The 23,617-nt window shown below is 44.9% G+C and overlaps 1 protein-coding gene across 2 annotated transcripts in view; it reads right to left on the bottom strand.

Moving 5' to 3' along the window:
- The window catches only part of nek2 (NIMA-related kinase 2), a 52,230-nt gene that overhangs the window by 16,981 nt on the left and 11,632 nt on the right, over positions 1–23,617 (bottom strand). Inside the window, exon 1 of one of the 2 annotated variants that reach the window (XM_078405778.1) lies at positions 7,390–7,688. The exons of the other annotated variant lie outside the window; for it this stretch is intronic. Within the exon in view, the coding sequence (XP_078261904.1) occupies positions 7,390–7,485 (96 nt within the window). The 5' untranslated portion in view covers positions 7,486–7,688. Of the gene's footprint in view, positions 1–7,389; positions 7,689–23,617 lie in introns of those variants that run through there. 2 annotated transcript variants of the gene reach the window in all.

Genomic DNA, 23,617 nt, shown 5'->3' with positions numbered 1-23,617 from the left:
CTCCAATTTGTGCTGGGCCTCATTCTGACAATGGAGGCGGCCCAGGACAGAAAGGTCGGATTGGGAATGGGAGGGGGAGTTTTAAAGTGCTGAGCAACCAGGAGATCAGGAAGATTAAGGCAGACTGAGCGGAGGTGTTTAGCGAAATAATCACCGAGTCTGCCCTTGGTCTCACCGATGTAGAAGTTGACACCTGGAACAGCGGATGAGGTTGGAGGAGGTGCAAGTGAACCTCTACCTCACCTGAAAAGACTGTCAGGGTCCTTGGATGGAGTCAAGGGGGGAGGTAAAGGGCCAGGTGTTGCATCTCCTGCGGTTGTTGGGGAATGTACCTGGGGAGGGAGTGGTTTGGGTAGGAAGGGACGCAATCAGCAGCAGCAGCAATCAGCAGCAGCAATCAGTGTGCGTGTGTGTGTGAGAGAGAGAGCAGAGACCGTAGTATTGTGTGGGGATACTAAGGAGTAAGACCTGTGTGATCTCCCTGACAAGTTTCGATCGTCTAGCTTGGGGTCGGAGAGGAATTTCCCGGATTTTTTTTCTCCCCAAATTGGCCTGGGTTTTTAATCCGGTTTTTCGCCTCTCCCAGGAGATCACTCGGTTCTTTTGGGTGGGCGGTTGGAGCGCTTGGAGTAGCGTCCGGGCGGTAGTTTTTTGGAAACCGAGCACGGAGCACGGTTGGAGCAGACCACTCTGCAACGTTCCCAGTTAAGGGCGAGTATAAGTGCTAGGGCAGTTTATTGTTCTGGGTGTCGGATGTGGGGTATCTGGGGGTCTGATAGTCTTCCAGACATCCACATCTGCGCCAGGTGCGACGAGATGGGGCTCCTAAGGGACCATATTAGGAACCTGGAGCGGCAGATTGATGACCTCCGTCTGGTCAGGGAGAGTGAGGAGGTTATAGAGAGGAGTTATAGAGAGGTGGTCACTCCAAGACCACGGGAGGTAGACAAGTGGGTCACGGTTAGGGGGGGCAAGGAGCAGAGGCAGGGACTAGAGAGTACCCCAGTGGATGTACCCCTTGGCAATAAATACTCCTGTTTAGGTACTGTTGGGGAGTACAGCCTATCTGGGGGCAGCGACGGCGCCCGGGCCTCTGGCACGGAGTCCGGCCCTGTTGCTCAGAAATGTAGGGAAAGGAAGAAGAGAGCGATAGGGGACTCTATAGTGAGGGGGTCAGATAGGCGATTCTGTGGACGCAGTCGGGAGACCCGGATGGTAGTTTGCCTCCCTGGTGCCAGTGTCCGGGATGTATCTGAACGTGTCCAAGATATCCTGAAAAGGGAGGGAGAGGAGCCAGAGGTCGTGGTACATATAGGTACCAACAATATAGGTAGGATAAGGGAAGAGGTCCTGAAACGAGAATTTAGGGGGCTAGGAAGAGTTTAAAAAAAAGGACTTCCAAAGTGATAATCTCAGGCTTACTGCCTGTGCCACGCGATAGTGAGAATAGGAATGGAGTGAGGTGGAGGATAAATACGTGGCTGAGGGACTGGTGCAGGGAGCAGGGATTCAAGTTTCTGGATCATTGGGATCTCTTCTGGGGGAAGTATGACCTGTACAAAAAGGACGGGTTGCATCTGAACCTGAGGGGAACCAATATCCTGGCGGGGAGATTTGCTACGGTAATTGCGGAGACTTTAAACTAGTACGGTTGGGGGGAGGGACTCAAACACAGATAGCTAATAGGCAGTGTGTGAGGCAGGAGGCAGATAAAGGAAACACTCAGACCCAATATGTAGGAGAGAAAGAAGTGAAAAGAAATAAACTGAGAATAAGAAATGATGGGTCCCTTAAATGTGTATATTTTAATGCTAGGAGCATTGTAAGAAAGGTGGATGAGCTTAGAGCCAGGATTAACATCTGGAAGTATGATGTTGTGGCGATCAGTGAAACATGGTTGCAGGAGGGTTGCGATTGGCAATGAAATATTCCACGATTTCATTGTTTCAGATGTGATAGAATCGGAGGGGCAAGAGGTGGGGGTGTTGCATTGCTTGTCAGGGAGGATATCACAGCAGTGCTTTGGCAGGACAGACTAGAAGGCTCGATTAGGGAGGCTGTTTGGGTGGAACTCAGAAATAAGAAAGGTCTAGCAACACTTATAGGGGTGTATTATAGACCGCCAAATAGGGAACGAGAATTGGAAGAGCAAATATGTAAGGAGATAGCAGATATTAGTAGTAAGCACAGAGTAGTGATTGTGGGTGATTTCAATTTTCCGTACATAGACTGGGAATCACATTCTGTTAAAGGGCTGGAGTTTGTAAAATGTGTGCAGGATAGTTTTTTGCAGCAATACGTAGAGGTACCTACCAGAGAAGGGGCAGTGTTGGACCTCCTGTTAGGAAATGAGACGGGTCAGGTGACGGAGGTATGTGTTGAGGAGCACTTTGGGTCTAGTGATCACAATGCCATTAGTTTCAATATAATTATGGAGGAGGTCAAATCTGGACCAAGGGTTGAGATTTTGGATTGGAGAAAGGCTAATTTTGAGGAGATGAGAAAGGATTTAAAAGGAGTGAAATGGGACATTTTGTTTTATGAAAAGGATATAATAGAGAAATAGAGGATATTTAAAGGTGAAATTTTGAGTACAGAGTCTTTATGTCCCTGTTCGGTGGAAAGGAAAGAATAATAATTTGAAAGAGCCGTGGTTTTCCAGGGAAATTGGACACGGTTCGGAAAAAGAGGGAGATATACAATAAATATAAGTGGCAGGGAGTAAATGAGGTTCTTGAGGAATATAAAGAATGTAAAAGGAATCTTAAGAAGGAAATTAGAAAAGCAAAAAAAAGATATGAGGTTGCTTTGGCAAGTAATGTAAAAGTAAACCCCAAGGGGTTCTACAGATATGTCAATAGCAAAAGGATAGCGAGGGATAAAATTGGTCCATTAGAGAGTCAGAGTGGACAGCTATGTTCTGAGCCGGAAGAAATGGGGGAGATATTAAACAATTTCTTTTCTTCGGTATTCACCGAGGAGAAGGATATTGAATTATGTGAGGTAAGCGAAACAAGTAGAGTAGTGGTGGAAATTATGAGGATTAAAGAAGAGGAGGTACGGACACTTTTGAAAAATATAAAAGTGGATAAGTCTCCAGGTCCTGATAGGATATTCCCTAGCACATTGAGGGAAGTTAGTGCAGAAATAGCAGGGGCTATGACGGAAATATTTCAAACATCATTAGAAACGGGGATGGTGCCGGAAGATTGGTGCATTGCGCATGTTGTGCCTTTGTTTAAAAAAGGTTCTAAAAGTAAACCTAGCAATTATAGACCTGTTAGTTTGACGTCTGTGGCGGGAAAATTAATGGAAAAGATACTTAGGGACAATATATATAATCACATGGATAAACAAGGCCTGATTAGAAACAGTCAACATGGATTTGTGCCTGGAAGGTCATGTTTGACTAATCTTCTTGAATTTTTTGAAGAGGTTTACCAGGGAGATTGATAAGGGCAAGGCTGCGGATGTTGTCTATATGGACTTCAGTAAGGCATTTGACAAGGTTCCACATGGAAGGTTGATTAAGAAGGTTAAATCGTTGGGTATTAATAGTGAGGTTGCAAGATGGATTCAACAATGGCTGAATGGGAGATACCAGAGGGTAATGGTTGACAACTGTATGTCAGGTTGGAGGCCAGTGTCTAGTGGAGTACCCCAAGGATCTGTGTTGGGTCCACTGTTGTTTGTCATTTACATTAATGATCTGGATGATGGTGTGGCAAATTGGATTAGTAAGTATGCAGATGATACTAAGATAGGTGGTGTAGTTAATAATGAAGTAGATTTTCAAAGTCTACAGAGAGACTTGGGCCTTTTGGGTGGGCTGAAAGATGGCAGATGGAGTTTAATGCTGATAAGTGTGAGGTGCTGCATTTTGGTAGGACAAATCAAAATAGGACGTACTGGGTAAATGGTAGGGAATTGAGGAATGCAGTGGAACAGAGGGATCTGGGAATAACTGTGCATTGTTCCCTGAAGGTGGAATCTCATGTGGATAGGGTGGTGAAGAAGGCGTTTGGTATGCTTGCCTTTATAAATCAGAGCATCGAATATAGAAGTTGGGATGTAATGTTGAAATTGTATAGGGCATTGGTGAGGCCAAATCTGGAGTATGGTGTGCAGTTCTGGTCGCCAAATTATAGGAAGGATGTCGACAAAATGGAGAGGGTACAGAGGAGATTTACTAGAATGTTGCCTGGGTTTCAGCACTTAAGCTACAGAGAGAGAGAGATTGAACAGGTTGGGTCTTTATTCTTTGGAGCGTAAAAGGTTGAGGGGGGACTTGATAGAGGTTTTAAAATTTTTAAGAGGGACGGACAGAGTTGACGTGGGTAGGCTTTTCCCTTTGAGAGTGGGGAAGATTCCAACAAGGGGACATAACTTCAGAATTAAGGGACAAAAGTTTAGGGGTAACATGAGGGGTAACTTCTTTACTCAGAGGGTGGTGGCTGTGTGGAATGCGCTTCCGGTGGAAGTGGTGGAGGCAGGCTCGATTTTATTATTTAAGAGTAAATTGGATAGGTATATGGATGGGAGGGGATTGGAGGGTTATGGTCTGAGAGCAGGTAGATGAGACTAGGTCAGAGAAAGTGGTCGGCGTGGACTGGTAGGGCAGAAACGGGCCTGTTTCCGTGCTGTAATTGTTATATGGTTATATTATATGGTTGACCAGGGAGTTGTGGAGGTGATGGTCTCTATGGAAAGCAGAAAGGGATGGAGATGGGAAGATGTGGCCAGTAGTGGGATCCCATTTGGGGTGGCGAAGGTGTTGCAAAATTTTATGCTGTATAGTTAGATAGGGACATTGTTTAATATAAGCTTTTGAATAAAGGATTTAGTGTGGGACAATGTTGCCTTTCTCAACCAGGTTTGGGTTGGGGTGTTATCTGGAGACAGCATTCCTAAACCAGTCTAACGAAATCAACCCAAGTTCATTTCTGTGGGTCCGATTTCTGTCAAAGAGGCCAACAGCAGGGCATGTTAGGGAGTAGAGGCAAAGAAAGAATAGTGAATATAGATCAGTGAACCAGCCATTCATAATTCCAAATGTATATTCATGATTTGGACAAGGAGATTGAAGGCTTTGTGGCTAAGTTTGGGGATGATACAAAAATAGGTGATAGGGCAGGTAGTGAAGAGAAAGCAGGGACATTGTAGAAGGACTTGGACAAGTTGGGAGAGAGGTCAGAGACAAGGCAGATGGAATATAATGTAGCAAAGTGTGCAGTCATGAATTTTGGTAGTAGGAATAACTACTATCAGTAGACTATTTTCTAAATGGGGTGAGAATCCTGAAATCGGAGGTACAAACGGAGTGCAGGTGCAGGATTCCCAAAAAGTTAATCTGCAAGACGAATCAGTAGTAAAGAAAGCAAACTAAATTTTAGCATTTATTTCAAGAGGGCTTGTATACAAAAACAGGGATGTAATGTTGAGGCTCTGTAAGATGCTGGTCAGGCCACATTTGGAATATTGTGAGCAATTGCTGACTCTGGAGAGGGTCCAGAGGAGGTTTACAAGAATGATCCCAGGAATGAGTAACCTATGATGAGCATTTGTCAGCACTGGGCCTGTACTCACTGGAGTATAAGGATGAAGGGGGATTTCATTAAAACTTACCAAATAGTGAAAGGCTTGGATAGAGTGGGTTAGACAGATAGAATGTCTACTAGTGGGAGAGACTTCGTCAATTTGAGGAAGGGCCTCGACCAGAAACGTCACCCATTCCCTCTCTCCTAGATGTTGCCTGACCTGCTGAGTTACTCCAGCATTTTGTGATACCTTCGATTTGTACCAGCATCTGCAGTTATTTTCCTACACTACTAGTGGGAGAGTTAAGACTAGAGGTCATTAACCTCAGAATTAAAAGACGTTCCTTTAGGAAGTGTCGATCAATCGCTATTGCTGATTTGATCCATATCTGGTTTTCCTTTTTCCGACCCGATCGCTGATCCATGCCGGGTCTTCCACTATGCCAACTGATTAGATTTCACTTGGAACTTCATGTGAAACCATACAGAGGCTTATGCCTTGGTCTCTGTATGTAATTATAATAAAGTGCTTTTTATGAAGTTAAACGACTTATGGTCAATGTTTCTTACAGGAAGGAGATGAGGAGAAATTTCTTTAGTCAGAGTGGTGAATCTGTGGAATTATTTGCCAGAGAAGGCTGCGGAGACCGTCAATGGATGTTTTTAAGGCAGAGTTAGATAGATTCTTGATTGGTGTCAGGGGGTATAGGGGAAAGGCAGGAGAATGGGGTTAGGAGAGAGAGATCAGCCATGATTGAATAGCGGAGAAGATTTGATGGGCCGAACGGCCTAATTTGTTCCGATCACATGACCTTATGAGTTCTTCCAGGACGGTAGGGCAAATGTACTAGAAACATAATGAGGCCCCACCTCAGAGAGCCGCCACACGTTGATGAGATCAAAATAAAGCGTTCAGTGAACCACAAAGACGTGGGAATTGTACTAAGTGGCTGTGAACAGCCATTTACAGGGACACAATAGACGAATCATTCAATTCAACATAAAGAAACAATATGGCGCCATTAATATACAAATGACAATGGGAGATCAAAATAAAGATTTCAAATGGCGACCAGTTCACCAAAAATGGTCATGGTCATATTTGATGGAATTTAATCACCCACGGCGGAGTATCAATGAATCTAACATTCATACTCTTCCACCCTGCACGTTTAGAACTGAATAAAAGCCCCGTTACATTCCTGGCTCTGGGCGTCAACAACACGTATTCGTAGTTATCAAGACCCTCCTTTCATATGTAAATTGAGTCAATTTCTTACCGTGGGTGAGAAATCCACGTACGACATCCACGGTAACTAATTTACCCTAAATCAAACATTATTTATTCGTGATGTCGTATTTACAATCCTGTTTTATTCATGCCACAAGTGTCACCACCTCCACGTCCACATTATCAGTACATTTTTTAATCCTGCTCTCTCGCTCGAAGAAAAACCTGCTCAATAACCTTCCTCCTATTATTGTAAGAAAATAACTGCAGATGCTGGCACAAATCGCAGTTATTTATTCACAAAATGCTGGAGTAACTCAGCAGGTCAGGCATCTCAGGAGAGAAGGAATGGGTGACGTTTCGGGTCGAGACCCTTCTTCCTCCTATTATTAATCTTTCTCCTTTTTGTACATTTCAACACCTGTTGATTGACTGGAAAACATGTTGGTAGGTTGCTCTTGCCTGGGTAACACGCGACGCGTCAGAGAGGAACTGGTGATGCGATGTTAAGTTGGGCCAGGCAGAGGCGGTAACAGAAGAGTTATATCCCCATTGCACTCCGACTCCCCAGAGCAGAGACACACATTGATGGGACACCCCAAGTCAGAGACGGATACTCACCTTACAGTCAGACTTCCTCCGGATTTTCTGGCATCTGCCGTAGGAGCCGGAGCCGATGCTCTCCAACAGCTCGTAGTCTTCCAGGCGAGACGGCATTTCTTGTTCAGCCAAGACCACTGGCACTGCGGGCAGCGGCTGCTGCCACACTGCACTGGGCTACCCCGTGCAGCAACACTGGGTGAACAGCGGTTACCACTCCGAACAATAGCACTAATTGAACAGCGGTTACCACTCCATGCAGCAACACTGGGTGAATAGACGATGCCACTAGACTATTCTGAGCAGAAGTACTGGATGAACGTCTGTTACCATTCCGGGCAGAAGGCGAATGAATAGACGTCACTGCGAGCAGTAGTACTGGGTCACTGTAACCACTTCAGTAACTCGGGGTGAGCCGCTGTAACCTCTCAGGCAGCAGCACTGGGTGAGCCGCTGTAACCGGGCGGCAGCACTGGGTAAGCCGCTGTAAACCGGGCAGCAACACTGGGTGAGCCGCTGTAAACCGGGCAGCAACACTGGGTGAGCCACTGTAATTCCGGGTGCGCCACTATAACCGCTCCAGCAACGGTTCCCGGCGCACGAGCCGCGCTTTGAACGCCGGCCTTCTTCCGCGCTCCTCTCCGATTGGCCGCCGCCGCCGGTTTGTGCATTTCTATTGGCTGCCAGCGCAACAACAACCTGGTCTCCGGGCAGCCGCTCGCGGCGGGTAATTTGAACGCAGCCCGCGCTCCCCCCCGCCCTTCCTGCCCCTCCGACCCCCGTCCTGAAATGGGAACAGAATTCAAGAAAAGGAAGAGAAGAATCATAGATGGACCACGTGAAAGGAAAACCTTGTTAGAAATTCAAAGCAAAGTGATGAAACTTCATATTTCTTGTGATTGCAGGAAGCATTTTCAAAACAGTCATTAATACACCAAAAGTGATTAGGAAAGGGATGTCAGTAAGACAAAAACAAAGAGAAATTAATAGCTGAGTCAATATGGAATAAATACTATGAAGAAAGGGGCAAGATGATCAGGTACAACTAACAGTAGAGATATGTCTCAATACCCAGTCTACACTTTCTGGTGTAGAATGTGAAACCTGCTGCTGAATGGGGGCACTGTCTCGAGGATCTCCAAGAGAGGATTTTAGCCATAAAAGGCAAAAACATTCCAGATAAGATTTATTTTATTTTTATGAAAATGCCATTTATTTTAAAGAACAAACACGATTTTCCCATATCATGATGGGAACCCGACGAGGAATGGGCCCAACGGGTCCACTTGGTCTAGTCCAGGGGTCTCCAAACTATGGCCCGCGGGCCACACCCAGCCCACTACGAGATTTTATCCTGCCCGCAGCAAGCTCTTAACACATTCCGTGCGGCGTGCAAGAGGGGGATTGCACGGCAGGGGAGGTCACGACCCCTGACCCGTACTGTTGCCAGGCGATGCTTTCTGGAGTGCAAACGGAGAACTTCAGGTAAGCACCCACTATGGCTGCCATTGAAGAGTTCGGATATTTGCTTCGTCTTTTTCTTCTATTTTATGTTTGAAACGACTTCTGTTGTGGAACAATTCGTCAGTCCTAATTTGAGAGGGTGTTGCAGTTGAATGTTGCGTCTGCACTTTGCTGCAGTTCGGCTTCCCCCGTCTTCTCCCTTCAGCGTGTCTCTGGCTCCCTCCCGGCACTCCAAGTTTCCCGACACCTCTCCCCGTTCCTGTGCTCCTCGTTCCTCCAGGCTTGGCGCCCCTGCTCCGTGCCTCGCTTCATGCGGCTCTCCTCCCCTCTCCCCCTCACCGCTCCTGCTGGCCCTCCTGGGAGGGAAGGGGAAAGGGAGGGTTTGGGGGAGGGGGGAGCGGAGGCGAGAGGGGAGGCGAGGGAGGGGGGTGGGGAGGGAGGGGGAGAGGGTGGGGGGAGGAGGGAGTGGGGGAGGAGAGGGTGCACCAATGCAGGAGGCATCCCTGGGGGAGAGGGGGGTGACGGAGGGGGGAGGGGGGCGAGGGAGGGAGGGAGTGGGGGGGGGGGGAGAGGGTGCTGCACCAATGCAGGAGTGGTTTGGGCCCAACGGGTCCACTTGGTCTAGTATGACAATAAAGCACTCTTGACATGTAGATTGTTGTCCGAAACCAGCTTGGAAAAGGAAACAGCACACTATTATCAGAAATGAACATCCTCATCCCCTTCAGTCCATCCATAAATGGTTTAAGATTCCATTGATGACTTAGAGAGGCTTGAGGTGAGACCAAAGTCATAAGAAACTGCAGATGTTGGAATCATGGGCAAAACACAAGGTGCTGGACAAACTCAGTGGGTCAGGCAGCATTTGTGAGGGATTGGTCAGACAATATTTTGGGTCTGGATCCTTGTTCAGGTTGATGAATAGTTCAACCCAAAACATCCTCGGTACATAGCCAAAAAAAGCTGTAGTGACTTTCAGTCTGAAGAAGGGTCTCGACCCGAAACGTCACCATTCCTTTTCTCCAGAGATGGTGTCTGACCCATTGGGTTACGACAGGTTTTTGTGCCTCCCCTCCCTCCCAGCATCTGCAGTTCCTTCCTACACATCCTCTATACATTCCCACCATAGGTGTTGCTTGACCTGCTGAGTTCCTTCAATATTTTATTTTTTGAGGTGAAACTACTGAGTTGCCAATCAATCCATTGTATGATTTTCCAATCAGTAATCCATGTTAATCCTTTTGTTGCCTCAGATTTGTGTAGCTACACTGAACAACTAGTCATTCTAATTCAGCATAACTTTTCTTATTTTACAAAGCAAAATCCAATAGTTAAATGGCTTGACTGAAACTAACAACTGCACATCAGTTTATCATCTGTTTTGTCTGGTTTGTAAATTGACTCCATTTACACCTCATGTTGCCTCAGCAAGACCACCACCATAATCAAAGACAGGTCGGGCAAAAGGTATAGAAGTGTGAAAACACACACCACCAGATTCAGGGACAGTTTCTGACAGGGACAGAACCATCCTACCAACAACGAGAGAGCAGTCCTGAGCTACTATCTACCTCATAGACAGACACAAAATGCTGGAGTAACTCAGCAAGATAAAGTCCAGTAAAGTCCGAGCAGGCAGGCAGCTTCTCTGCAGAGAAGGAGCGGGTGACGTTTCGGGTCGAGACCCTTCTTCAGACTGATGTCAGGGGAGAGGGAAGGAAATAGATAAGGAAGTGTAAAGTGTGAAAACGGGATAAAGGGAATGGAGATCAAGGTAAACGTATAATAGCTCATTGTTAGTTGGGAGCAGGTAACGACAAAGGAAACAGATAAAATGTAGTCGGAGACAGTAAAACTGGTCGAAGAACTGGGAAGAGGGAGGGATGGTGAGAGGGAAAACTTGAAGTTAGAGAAGTCAATAATCATATTGCTGGGGTGTAAGCTACCCAAGCGAAATATGAGGTGCTGTTCCTCCAATTTGTGTTGGGCCTCACTCTGACAATGGAGGAGGCCGAGGACAGAAAGGTCAGTGTGGGAATGGGAGGGGGAGTTAAAGTGTTTAGCAACCGGGAGATCAGATAGGTTTAGGCGGACTGAGCGGAGGTGTTCAGCGAAATGACCGCCGAGCCTATGCTTGGTCTCGCCGATATATAAGAGTTCACAATTGGAACAGTGGGTATAGTAGATGAGGTTGGAGGAGGTGCAAGTGAACCTTTGCCTCACCTGAAAAGACTGTTGGTGTCCTTGGACGGAGTTGAGAAGGGGAGGTATCGGGGGAGATATCTACCTCATTGGAGACTACCTTTGCTCGGACTTTACTGGACTTTATCTTGCATTTAACATTATTCACGTTATTCCCTTTATCATGTATCTGTACACAGTGGATGGCTCGATTGTAACCATGTATTGTCTTTCTGCTGACTGGTTAGCAGGCAACAAAAGCTTGTCACTGTACCTATACATGTGACAATAATCTAAACACTCAACTCAGAAGATATTTGTATAATATTGTGATACCAATGACAATGGCTCAAACCTCCTTCAAAAATCTACCCACAAGTTCTTCCATTGGAATGAGAGTCAATGCATATGCAATTGACCTGAATCCATCACCTGCTAAATCCTGCACCAATCCCACGACCAGAAGCACAAGGTGCAAATCGGAGGTGAAAAGGGACTTTGGAGTGCTGGTGCAGGATTCCCAAAAAGTTCATCTACAGATCGAATCGATAGTAAAGAAACCAAACGCAATGCTATCATTTATTTCAAGAAGGCTAGAGTATAAAAACAGGGATGTAACACTGAGGCTCTATATCAAAAGGATGTGCTGGCTCTAGAGAGGGTCCAGAGAAGGCTTACAAGAATGATCCCAGGAATGAGTAGCTTAACATATAATGAGCATTTGATGACACTGGGCCTGTACTCGCTGGAGTTTAGAAAAATGAGGGGGGACCTCATTGGAACGTACAGAATAGTGAAAGTCTTGGATAGAGTGGATGTGGAGAGGGTGTCTCCACTAGTGGGAAATGTGTTTATCTATGTGTAAACCAGCTCATAGTTTCAGAATTAAAGGATATTCTTTTAGGAAGGAGGTGAGAAATTTCTTTAGTCAGAGGGTGGTGAATCTGTGGAATTTGTTGCCACAGAAGGCTGTGGAGGCCAAGTCAATGAATAATTTTAAGGCAGAGATAGATAGATTCTTGATTAGTACGTGTGTCAGGGGTTATGAGGAGAAGGCAGGGGAATGGGGTTTGGAGGAAGAGATAGATCAGCCATAATTGAAAGGCGGAGTAGACTTGTTGGGCCAAATGGCCTTATTCTGCTCCTATCACTTATCATATCATATCATATCATATATATACAGCCGGAAACAGGCCTTTTCGGCCCACCAAGTCCGTTCCGCCCAGTGATCCCCGTACATTAACACTATCCTACACCCACTAGGGACAATTTTTACATTTACCCAGCCAATTAACCTACATACCTGTACGTCTTTGGAGTGACCTTAAGAGCCTCAATGCTCTCGGTCAGAATACACAAGGAAAATATCAGTGTCCAGACTGGTCTTACACGCTGGTGGGTATTTCTGCTGCTCCTTAACCCAATTTAAAGGTTCATCCTTTCATGGAGGTTTATGAAGATGAATTAACATGGAGATGAGATTCGGAACGAAGCATGTAATATCGAAGGAGCTTTATTACATTGTCCAGCTTCTTTGTATTAACTACCATTGCTGCTTTTACTATTGGAGGAATGTGAGAGCTTTATGACATTGTTCAGCTCCTTTGCATAAGTGAATGTTACTGTGGTGAACCTTCACCAGCATTTTATTTTCTTCCAATTTACTAGTTCTTCCTCTACCCCTACTTTAGTTGCTTCGGGCACCAAACAAGGCTAGCAAACGTTAAACCTGGCATTGTGGCAGGTTGGACTTGGGCCTTATGCCAACACAATACGAATCACTGAAGAGGTTGATATTAAAAGTCTATCGAGAGCTATTTCCTAGCCAAGTGAAGATTCCACGGTCGGTCCTGTCCAGTAATGGACAGTGCATATCGTTTTACATGATCAAAAGCAGTTGATTCTCACATGTATCGTTACAAATCATGACCTTCGAAGGTCCTTGGTGCTTCCCCAAAGCAGTGGGCAACTGTGTCCTGGTAAACATCTATCTATGTGTAACGTGCCTTGTGTTTAAGTAATTCATAGCCGGATTAATGCACATCTCTAAATCTTAGCCATTTAAATGATAGTGTTCTTAAAAATAGGGCTGTTTCTCCGTCACCACCAAATGTCTAATAGAGGCCATTGAGCATGCAGCCTTAATAATCCCAGTGCATTCAGAATACCGCTACAAGAGCACTGCACCTAACTACCTTCCCGCCTTTTGACTATTTCCAAATCACTTATGTCTGTTTCTGCAGATATTTGCAGATTCTTCCTGAACATTGTGGTGTGCTTTCCTGCCTGGCCAGTAGGAGGGGGCATTTCTCTGCAGAAGAACCGTACAACCCGTGGTTGCCCTGGCAACAAAAACAAGGCCTCCTGTGTCTTATTACCATGTGACACCACATTTTTCACACTCTTAGGTTCCCATGGTTACTTATTTTTGTAAAAATAACCCTTAATGCCAAAGTGACCTGGTCCTGATAGAGAAAACATGGTTAAAGCCACTATTACTGCCCTTCTAACTTGGCACATAAATACCCATCTGCACCTTGAATTGACCAAAACTGCTTCATGTTTCCCACTAACACTTAAAATTCGTAATTCAGTAGACCATACTGAATTATAAAAAAGTTCCATTTGGGTATGTTTGTGGGATACATGGTTCTGAAACAGCCTAAATTTACAGTTGATATGCTCTTAAAAGCGACAATCATCTCCCTGGCTGCTGGGCACATAAAGCAGAGATCAAGTCCTGTAAGATTGCCAAAGGGATTGGACTACAATGGTCCACAAAATCACCACAATCTCATTAAATTATAGGTTGACTCAATGGAATGACAAACAACATTTCCCAATTTATCAGCATTTCTAAAGTACTCTGTTTTTCCTCCACAATGTGATGATCTCACATTTTCCACATTATATTCCATTTACCCTGTTCCTGCTCACTTAGTGTGTCCATATCCTCCTGAAGCCTTTTTGTATCCAGTGGGTTTTTTTAATGTGTAACAAGCCTCATGACTTAGTGATCCAAAGCCGAATTAATACAGCGTTTAGATGAAGATAACTAATGTCATCTCATTTAAAAAGGAGGGAAATAAAAACAGGGTATTATAATCCTGTTATCCTAAAACCAGTAGTTGGATAGTGCTCAAGACCATTATTAACTGGTTCTGGAAAAGAATAACAGGATTGTTCTAAATCAATATGGGTTTACAAGAGAGAAATCATGCTAGACAAATTTACTGGAATTTTTTGAAGATCCAGCTAATAGAATGGAATGGAAAAAATGAATCTGATGTGTTTGGACTTTCAGAAGACTTTTGACAAGGTTTCATATCAGAAACTAGCATGCAAAACTGTAATATACATCAGATTAGGGGTGATGTATTACACAGAGAAAACTGGTTGACAGACATAGAAACATAGAAACATAGAAAATAGGTGCAGGAGTAGGCCATTCGGCCTTTCGAGCCTGTCATTCAATATGATCATGGCTGATCATCCAGCTCAGTAACCTGTACCTGCCTTCTCTCCATACCCCCTGATCCCTTTAGCCACAAGGGCCACATCTAACTCCCTCTTAAATATAGCCAATGAACTGGCCTCAACTACCTTCTGTGGCAGAGAATTCCACAAACTCACCACTCTGTGTGAAGAAATGTTTTCTCATCTCGGTCCTAAAAGACTTCCCCCTTATCCTTAAGCTGTGACCCCTGGTTCTGGATTTCCCCAACATCGGGAACAATCTTCCCGCATCTAGCCTCTCCAACCCCTTAAGAATTTTATATGTTTCAATAAGATCCCCCCTCAGTCTTCTAAATTCCAGCGAGTATAAGCCTAGTCTATCCAGTCTTCCTTCATATGAAAGTCCTGCCATCCCAGGGATCAATCTGGTGAACCTTCTCTGCACTCCCTCTAAGGCTAGAATGTCTTTCCTCAGATTAGGAGACCAAAACTGTACACAATACTCCAGGTGCGGTCTCACTAAGGCCCTGTACAACTGCAGCAGAACCTCCCTGCTCCTATACTCAAATCCTCATGCTATGAATGCTAACATACCATTCGCTTTCTTCACTGCCTGCTGCACCTGCACGCTTGCTTTCAATGACTGGTGCACCATGACACCCAGGTCACGTTGCATCTCCCTTTTTCCTAATTGGCCACCATTCAGGTAATACTCTGCTTTCCTGTTCTTGCCGCCAAAGTGGATAACCTCACATTTATCCACATTATATTGCATCTGCCATGCATTTGCCCACTCTCCTAATCTATCCAAGTCACTCTGCAGCCTCCTAGCATCCTCCTCGCAGCTAACACTGCCACCCAGCTTCGTGTCATCCGCAAACTTAGAGATATTGCGGTATCCCACTAGTCACTGCCTGCCATTCCGAAAAGGACCCGTTTATTCCTACTCTTTGCTTCCTATCCGCCAACCAATTCTATATCCACCTCAACACTGAACCCCCAATACTGTGTGCTTTAAGTTTGTACCCCAATCTCCTATGTGGGACCTTGTCGAAGGCCTTCTGAAAGTCCAGATATAACACATCGACTGGTTCTCCCTTATCCACTCTACTAGTTACATCCTCGAAAAATTCTACAAGATTCGTCAGGCATGATTTGCCTTTCATAAATCCATGCTGACTGTCCGATGATTTCACCACTTTCCAAATGTGATGCTATCACATCTTTAATAACTGACTCTAGCATTTTCCCCACTACCGATGCTAGGCTAACTAGTCTATAATTCCCCGTTTTCTCTCTCCCTCCCTTTTTAAAAAGTGGGGTTACATTAGCTACCCTTCAATCCTCAGGAACTACTCCAGAATCTAAAGAGTTTTGAAAAATTATCACTAATCCATCCACTATTTCTGAGGCTACTTCCTTAAGCACTCTGGGATGCAGCCTATCTGGCCCTGGGGATTTATCGGCCTTTAATCCATTTAATTTACCTAACACCACTTCCCGACTAACCTGGATTACCCTCAGTTCCTCCATCTCGTTAGACCCCTGGTCCCCTGCTATTTCCGGCAGATTGATTATGTCTTCCCTAGTGAAGACAGAACCAAAGTAGTTGTTCAATTGGTCTGCCATCTCCTTGTTCCCTATGATCAATTCACCTGTTTCTGACTGCAAGGGACCTACATTTGTCTTAACTAGTCTTTTTCTCTTCACATATCTATAAAAGCTTTTGCAGTCAGTTTTTATGTTCCCTGCCAGTTTTCTCTCATAATCTATTTTCCCTTTCCTAATTAAGCCCTTTGTCCTCCTCTGCTGGATTCTGAATTTCTCCCAGTCCTCTGGTATGATACTTTTTCTGGCTAATTTATATGCTTCATCTTTTGTTTTAATACTATCCTTGATTTCCCTTGTTAGCCACGGATGCACTACCTTTCCTGGTTTGTTCTGTTGGCCAAACTGGGATGAACAATTGTTGTAGTTCATCCATGCAATCTTTAAATGCCTTCCATTGCATGTCCACCGTCAACCCTTTAAGTATAAATTGCCAGTCTATCTTGGACAATTCACGTCTCATACCCTCAAAGTTACCTTTCTTTAAGTTCAGAACACTTGTTTCTAAATTGACTTTGTCACTCTCCATCCTAATGAAGACCTCCACCATATTATGGTCACTTTTGCCCAAGGGACCTCGCACAACAAGACTGCTAACTAACCCTTCCTCATTACTCAATACCCAGTCTAGAATGGCCTGCTCTCTCGTTGGTTACTCGACATGTTGGTTTAGAAAACCATCTCGCAAACATTCCAAGAAATCCTCTTCCTCAGCACCCCTGCCAATTTGGTTCACCCAATCTATATGTAGATTGAAGTCACCCATTATAACTGCTGCACCTTTAGTGCATGCATTTCTAATTTCCTGTTTGATGCCATCCCCAACCTCACTACTGCTGTTAACATATAACAACTACAGCATGGAAACAGGCCTGTCCGGCCCTACCAGTCCACGCCGACCATTCTCCCTGACCTAGTCTCATCTACCTGCACTCAGACCATAACCCTCCAATCCCCTCCTATCCATGTACCTATCCAATTTACTCTTAAATAATAAAATCGAGCCAGCCTCCACCACTTCCACCGGAAGCCCATTCCATACAGCCACAACCCTCTGAGTAAAGAAGTTCCCCCACATGTTACCCCTAAACCTTTGTCCCTCAATTCTGAAGCTATGTCCCCTTGTTGGAATCTTCCCCACTCTCAAAGGGAAAAGCCTACCCACGTCAACTCTATCCGTCCCTCTCAAAATTTTAAAAACCTCTATCAAGTCCCCCCTCAACCTTCTACGCTCCAAAGAATAAAGACCCAACCTGTTCAACCTCTCTCTGTAGCCTAAGTGCTGAAACCCAGGCAACATTCTAGTAAATCTCCTCTGTACCCTCTCCATTTTGTCGACATCCTTCCTATAATTTGGCGACCAGAACTGCACACCATACTCCAGATTCGGCCTCACCAATGCCCTGTACAATTTCAACATTACATCCCAACTTCTATACTCGATGCTCTGATTTATAAAGGCAAGCATACCAAACGCCTTCTTCACCACCCTATCCACATGAGATTCCACCTTCAGGGAACAATGCACAGTTATTCCCAGATCCCTCTGTTCCACTGCATTCCTCAATTCCCTACCATTTACCCTGTACGTCCTATTTTGATTTGTCCTACCAAAATGCAGCACCTCACACTTATCAGTATTAAACTCCATCTGCCATCTTTCAGCCCACCCTTCCAAAAGGCCCAAGTCTCTCTGTAGACTTTGAAAATCTACCTCACTATCAACTACTCCACCTATCTTAGTATCATCTGCATATTTACTAATCCAATTTGCCACACCATCATCCAGATCATTAATGTAAATGACAAACAACAGTGGACCCAACACAGATCCTTGGGGCACTCCACTAGACACTGGCCTCCAACCTGACATACAATTGTCAACCGTTACCCTCTGGTATCTCCCATTCAGCCATTGTTGAATCCATCTTGCAACCTCACTATTAATACCCAACGATTTAACCTTCTTAATCAACCTTCCATGTGGAACCTTGTCAAATGCCTTACTGAAGTCCATATAGACAACATCCATAGCCTTGCCCTTATCAATTTCCCTGGTAACCTCTTCAAAAAATTCAAGAAGATTAGTCAAACATGACCTTCCAGGCACAAATCCATGTTGACTGTTTCTAATCAGGCCTTGATTATCCAAATAATTATATATATTGTCCCTAAGTATCTTTTCCATTAATTTTCCCACCACAGATGTCATACTAATAGGTCTATAATTGCTAGGTTTACTTTTAGAACCTTTTTTAAACAAAGGCACAACATGCGCAATGCGCCAATCTTCCGGCACCATCCCTGTTTCTAATGACGTTTGAAATATTTCCGTCATAGCCCCTGCTATTTCTGCACTAACTTCCCTCAATGTCCTAGGGAATATCCTATCAGGACCTGGAGACTTATCCACTTTTATATTCTTCAAAAGTGTCCGTACCTCCTCTTCTTTAATCCTCCTAATTTCCATCACTACTCTACTTGTTTCGCTTACCTCACATAATTCAATATCCTTCTCCTTGGTAAATACCGAAGAAAAGAAATTATTTAATATCTCCCCCATTTATTCCGGCTCAGCACATAGCTGTCCACTCTGACTCTCTAATGGACCAATTTTATCCCTCACTATCCTTTTGCTATTGACATATCTGTAGAACCCCTTGGGGTTTACTTTTACATTACTTGCCAAAGCAGCCTCATATCTTTTTTTCGCTTTTCTAATTTCCGTTTTAAGATTCCTTTTACATTCTTTATATTCCTCAAGAACCTCATTTACTCCCTGCCGCTTATATTTATTGTATATCTCCCTCTTTTTCCGAACCAAGTGTCCAATTTCCCTGGAAAACCACGGCTCTTTCAAATTATTATTCTTTCCTTTCCACCGAACAGGGACATAAAGACTCTGTACTCTCAAAATTTCACCTTTAAATATCCTCCATTTCTCTATTATATCCTTTTCATAAAACAACAATTTCCATTTCACTCCTTTTAAATCCTTTCTCATCTCCTCAAAATTAGCCTTTCTCCAATCCAAAATCTCAACCCTTGGTCCAGATTTGACCTTCTCCATAATGATATTGAAACTGACATGGGGTACTGACATGGATAGAAAATTGGTTGACAGACAGAAAGCAAAGAGTGGGGATAAATGGGTCCCTTTCGGAATGGCAGGCAGTGACCAGTGGGGTACCGCAAGGTTCGGTGCTGGGACCCCAGCTATTTACGATATACATTAATGACTTAGACGAAGGGATTAAAAGTACCATTAGCAAATTTGCAGATGATACTAAGTTGGGGGGTAGTGTGAATTGTGAGGAAGATGCAATAAGGCTGCAGGGTGACTTGGACAGGTTGTGTGAGTGGGCGGATACATGGCAGATGCAGTTTAATGTAGGTAAGTGTGAGGTTATTCACTTTGGAAGTAAGAATAGAAAGGCAGATTATTATCTGAATGGTGTCAAGTTAGGAGGAGGGGGAGTTCAACGAGATCTGGGTGCCTAGTGCATCAGTCAATGAAAGGAAGCGTGCAGGTTCAGCAGGCAGTGAAGAAAGCCAATGGAATGTTGGCCTTCGTAACAAGAGGAGTTGAGTATAGGAGCAAAGAGGTCCTTCTACAGTTGTACCGGGCCCTGGTGAGACCGCACCTGGAGTACTGTGTGCAGTTTTGGTCTCCAAATTTGAGGAAGGATATTCTTGCTATGGAGGGCGTGCAGCGTAGGTTCACTAGGTTAATTCCCGGAATGGCGGGACTGTCGTATGTTGAAAGGCTGGAGCGATTGGGCTTGTATACACTGGAATTTAGAAGGATGAGGGGGGATCTTATTGAAACATATAAGATAATTAGGGGATTGGACACATTAGAGGCAGATAACATGTTCCCAATGTTGGGGGAGTCCAGAACAAGGGGCCACAGTTTGAGAATAAGGGGTAGGCCATTTAGAACGGAGATGAGGAAGAACTTTTTCAGTCAGAGGGTGGTGAAGGTGTGGAATTCTCTGCCTCAGAAGGCAGTGGAGGCCAGTTCGTTGGATGCTTTCAAGAGAGAGCTGGATAGAGCTCTTAAGGATAGCGGAGTGAGGGGGTATGGGGAGAAGGCAGGAACGGGGTACTGATTGAGAGTGATCAGCCATGATCGCATTGAATGGCGGTGCTGGCTCGAAGGGCTGAATGGCCTACTCCTGCACCTATTGTCTATTGTCTATTGTCTATTGTCTAAATGGCATTATGATCACTAGACCCAAAGTGCTCCTCAACACATACCTCCGTCACCTGACCCATCTCATTTCCTAACAGGAAGTCCAACACTGCCCCTTCTCTGGTAGGCACCTCTACGTATTGCTGCAAAAAAACTATCCTGCACACAACTCCCACTAGCGTTTTCTGCCCCTTAGTGTTTCGCAGCTCTACCCATATCAATTCCACATCCTCCAAGCTAATGTCCTTCCTTTCCACTGCTTTAATCTCCTCTCTAACCAGCAACGCTACCCCGCAAGACAAGTGCCAGGGAGTGACTTGGGAGGAACTGTACGATTGAATGGTGCAGTAGACTCGAAGGGCTGAATTACCTAATTCTACTCCTGTCTTATGAATCTGTGATCTGTTCACAATACATACTATTTATTTAGATGTGAGTATTGAATGTAGCATTTCCAAGTTTGTAGATTGCACTAAGTTTGGTGGTGTGAGATGTGAGGAGGGTCTCCAGTGCAATTTGGACAGATGAGTTAGTGGCCAATGCAGATGCGGTATAATGTAGATAAACGTGAAGTTTGAGTGGCAAAACAAGAAGGCAGATTGTTATTGTTATCTGCCAGGCAACAGTTTAAGAAAAGGGGAGGTGAAATAAGAACTGGGTGCCAGTCGGCGAAAATTAAGAAGCAGTTGAGTATTGAGTGTAGTTTTGGATTTCTTATCTAAAGACAGATATTCTTGCATTTGGAGGGAATGCATTTAAAGTTCATCAGACTGTTTCCCAGAATGTCAGGTATTAAAAGAGATTGAAATAATTAGGCTTATATTTGCCAGAGTTTAGGTGAATGAGAAGGAGCATTGAAATTTATAAGGTCCTTATGTGATTGGGCAGAGTAAATTTATACGGTCCTTATGTGATTGGGCTTGAGCGTACTGGCATACTGCACCATAGTGTGGTAGTCTGGCTGCTCAGCTGCAGACCAGAAGGTCCTCCAGAAGGTTATTAAGACAGCAGAGAAAATTATCACCTGTCCACTACCTTCTCTGAAGGACATCTCCAGCTCGCGTTGTCTAAACAGGGCCAGAAACACCCCCCACACACACACACACACACACCTGGGATATGAGCTGTTTGCTCTCCTGCCCTCTGGGAGGCGCTACAGGAGCCTAAGGACCAGAACAAACCGACTTAAAAACAGTTTCTTTCCCTGGGCCATAAGAACTGTGAATGGAAATACTTGACTTGATGTAAGATGAGGGGAAACTCCTTCAGCAGAAGAGTGTCCACCACAAAAATAAGTCATATAATTAAATTTATTCAAGAAGCAGTTAGGTATAGTTTATATGGCCAAAGAGATCAAAGCAGGAGCAGGACATTGAATTTGAATGATCAGCTGTGATATTGAATGGTCTATTTCCTCTCTCGTTTTCTGTATTCTCTCTAGTTTCTCACAGCAAAAATAAACTGCACATGCTGAATAGCTGAACTAGAAAATATTGGAAAGACTCAGCAGGTCAGGCTGTGATGAGAGAAATGGAGTTAATGTCTCAGATCAATCACCTTCCTTAGACCGTTGGCTGAAAGTAAGTAAGTGTGAATTGCAGGTAAAAGTCCGTTTAAAAAAGAGCGCCAAAGGGACGCTAGCAGTCATTCAGTGAAGCGCATACCTCCCAGCTAGTCAGAGGAAGGCAGGATAGGAGTGAGTGCAGGGATTGGCTGATCAATTAAATTAGAAGTCTGGTAAATTGGTCAATTAGTCAATTTAGCCACTGATATAAACAAGGCTTGCACAAGGGGTGCGGCCCTGTCGAGGGAAGTGCCCTGTGAGAAAAGTGCGAGTCTTCTGCGAGGAGGCTGAGGTGAGGAGGATACACTTGTTTTTGGGCCTGATTTGTTTTTTGACACTAGAGTAATGGCAGATAAGTTGGTGCAGTGTGTTTCCTGCAGGATGTGAGAAGGTAGGGACTCAGCTGGAGCTTCTGGGAGCTACACCTGCAAGAACTGTGTCCAGGTGCAGATCCTGAATGGACATGTGGTGGAGTTGGAAAAGCAGCTGGATGACCTCAGGGCCATCCGGGAATGCGAGAGTTTCCTGGACAGGACCTACTGTGAGGCTGTCATGCCAAGGGTCCAGGTCAAGCGAAGGTGGGAGACCGTTTCAAAGGGGAGTGAACGTAGACTACAGGAGACCCTGGTGGCTGTGCCTATTGCAAACAGGTACACCCTCTTGGGAGCTGTCGGGGCAGAAAACGCTTCCAGTCCAAGTGGCGGACAGGTTGGCAGATCTAACTCAGGCAAGGAGACTCGACCGGGGAGACCGAAGACAGGAAGAGCCATAGTAGTGGGTGACTCCATTGTCCGATGTACGGACAGTAGATTCTGTGGCGGCAGGCAGGACTTGATGATGGTCTGTTGCCTCCTTGGTGCCAGGGTTCAAGACATCACTGACCAGCTTCAGAACATCCTAGCGAGGGAAGGCGATCAACCGGAAGTAGTTGTGCACATGGGCATGAACGACGGGAGAGGAAGGAGATACTGCGACGTGAGTTTAGAGAGTTAGGAAGAAGACTGAGAAGTAGGAAATCGAAGGTGGCTATCCCTGGATTGCTACCTGTACCTCGTGCTGGTGAGGGCAGGAACAGAGAGATCGGGGATATGAATGTATGGCTGAGGGGCTGGTGCAGGGAGCAAGGATTTAGATTTCTAGACCACTGGGATCTCTTCTGGGGTAGGGGTGACCTGTACAAAAGGGACGGGTTACACCTTAACAGTAGGGAGACCAACATACTGGCAGGCAGGTTTGCTAGTGCTACACGTGTGGGTTTAAACTAAGTAGTGGGGGGGAAGGGTTGACAAATTGGGAATATGAAGATGGAGTTAAAGGGAGAGCGAATACAGGAGAAATTGCAAAGGACTCTCGAATAAATGGGAAGGAAAGTTCCAGATGGGATAAGAGAGTAAGGTCAGGGACAATGATGACCGACCGGTGTGAGAGGGGAGGTGAATACCGAAGTTAAAGTGTTGTATTTAATTGCGCGAAGTATAAAAAATAACGTGGATGAGCTTGAGGCTCAGTGAGACATTGGCAAGTATGATGTTGTGGGAATTACAGAGACATGGCTACAAGAGGACCAGGGCTGGGAACTGAATATTCAGGGGTACACAACGTATAGAAAGGACAGACAGGTGGGCAGAGGGGGTGGGGTTGCTCTGTTGATAAGGAATGATATTCACTCCTTTGCAAGGGGTGACATAGAATCAGGAGATGTAGAATCAGTATGGATAGAAATGAGGAATTGTAAGGGTAAAAAGACCCTAATGGGAGTTATCTACAGGCCCCCAAACAGT

This window comes from Rhinoraja longicauda, chromosome 9 (assembly GCF_053455715.1).
Source record: "Rhinoraja longicauda isolate Sanriku21f chromosome 9, sRhiLon1.1, whole genome shotgun sequence".
NCBI lineage: Eukaryota > Metazoa > Chordata > Chondrichthyes > Rajiformes > Arhynchobatidae > Rhinoraja > Rhinoraja longicauda.
The sequence above is the reverse complement of the archived record's forward strand: the minus strand, read 5'-3'. Positions and strand labels throughout refer to the sequence as shown.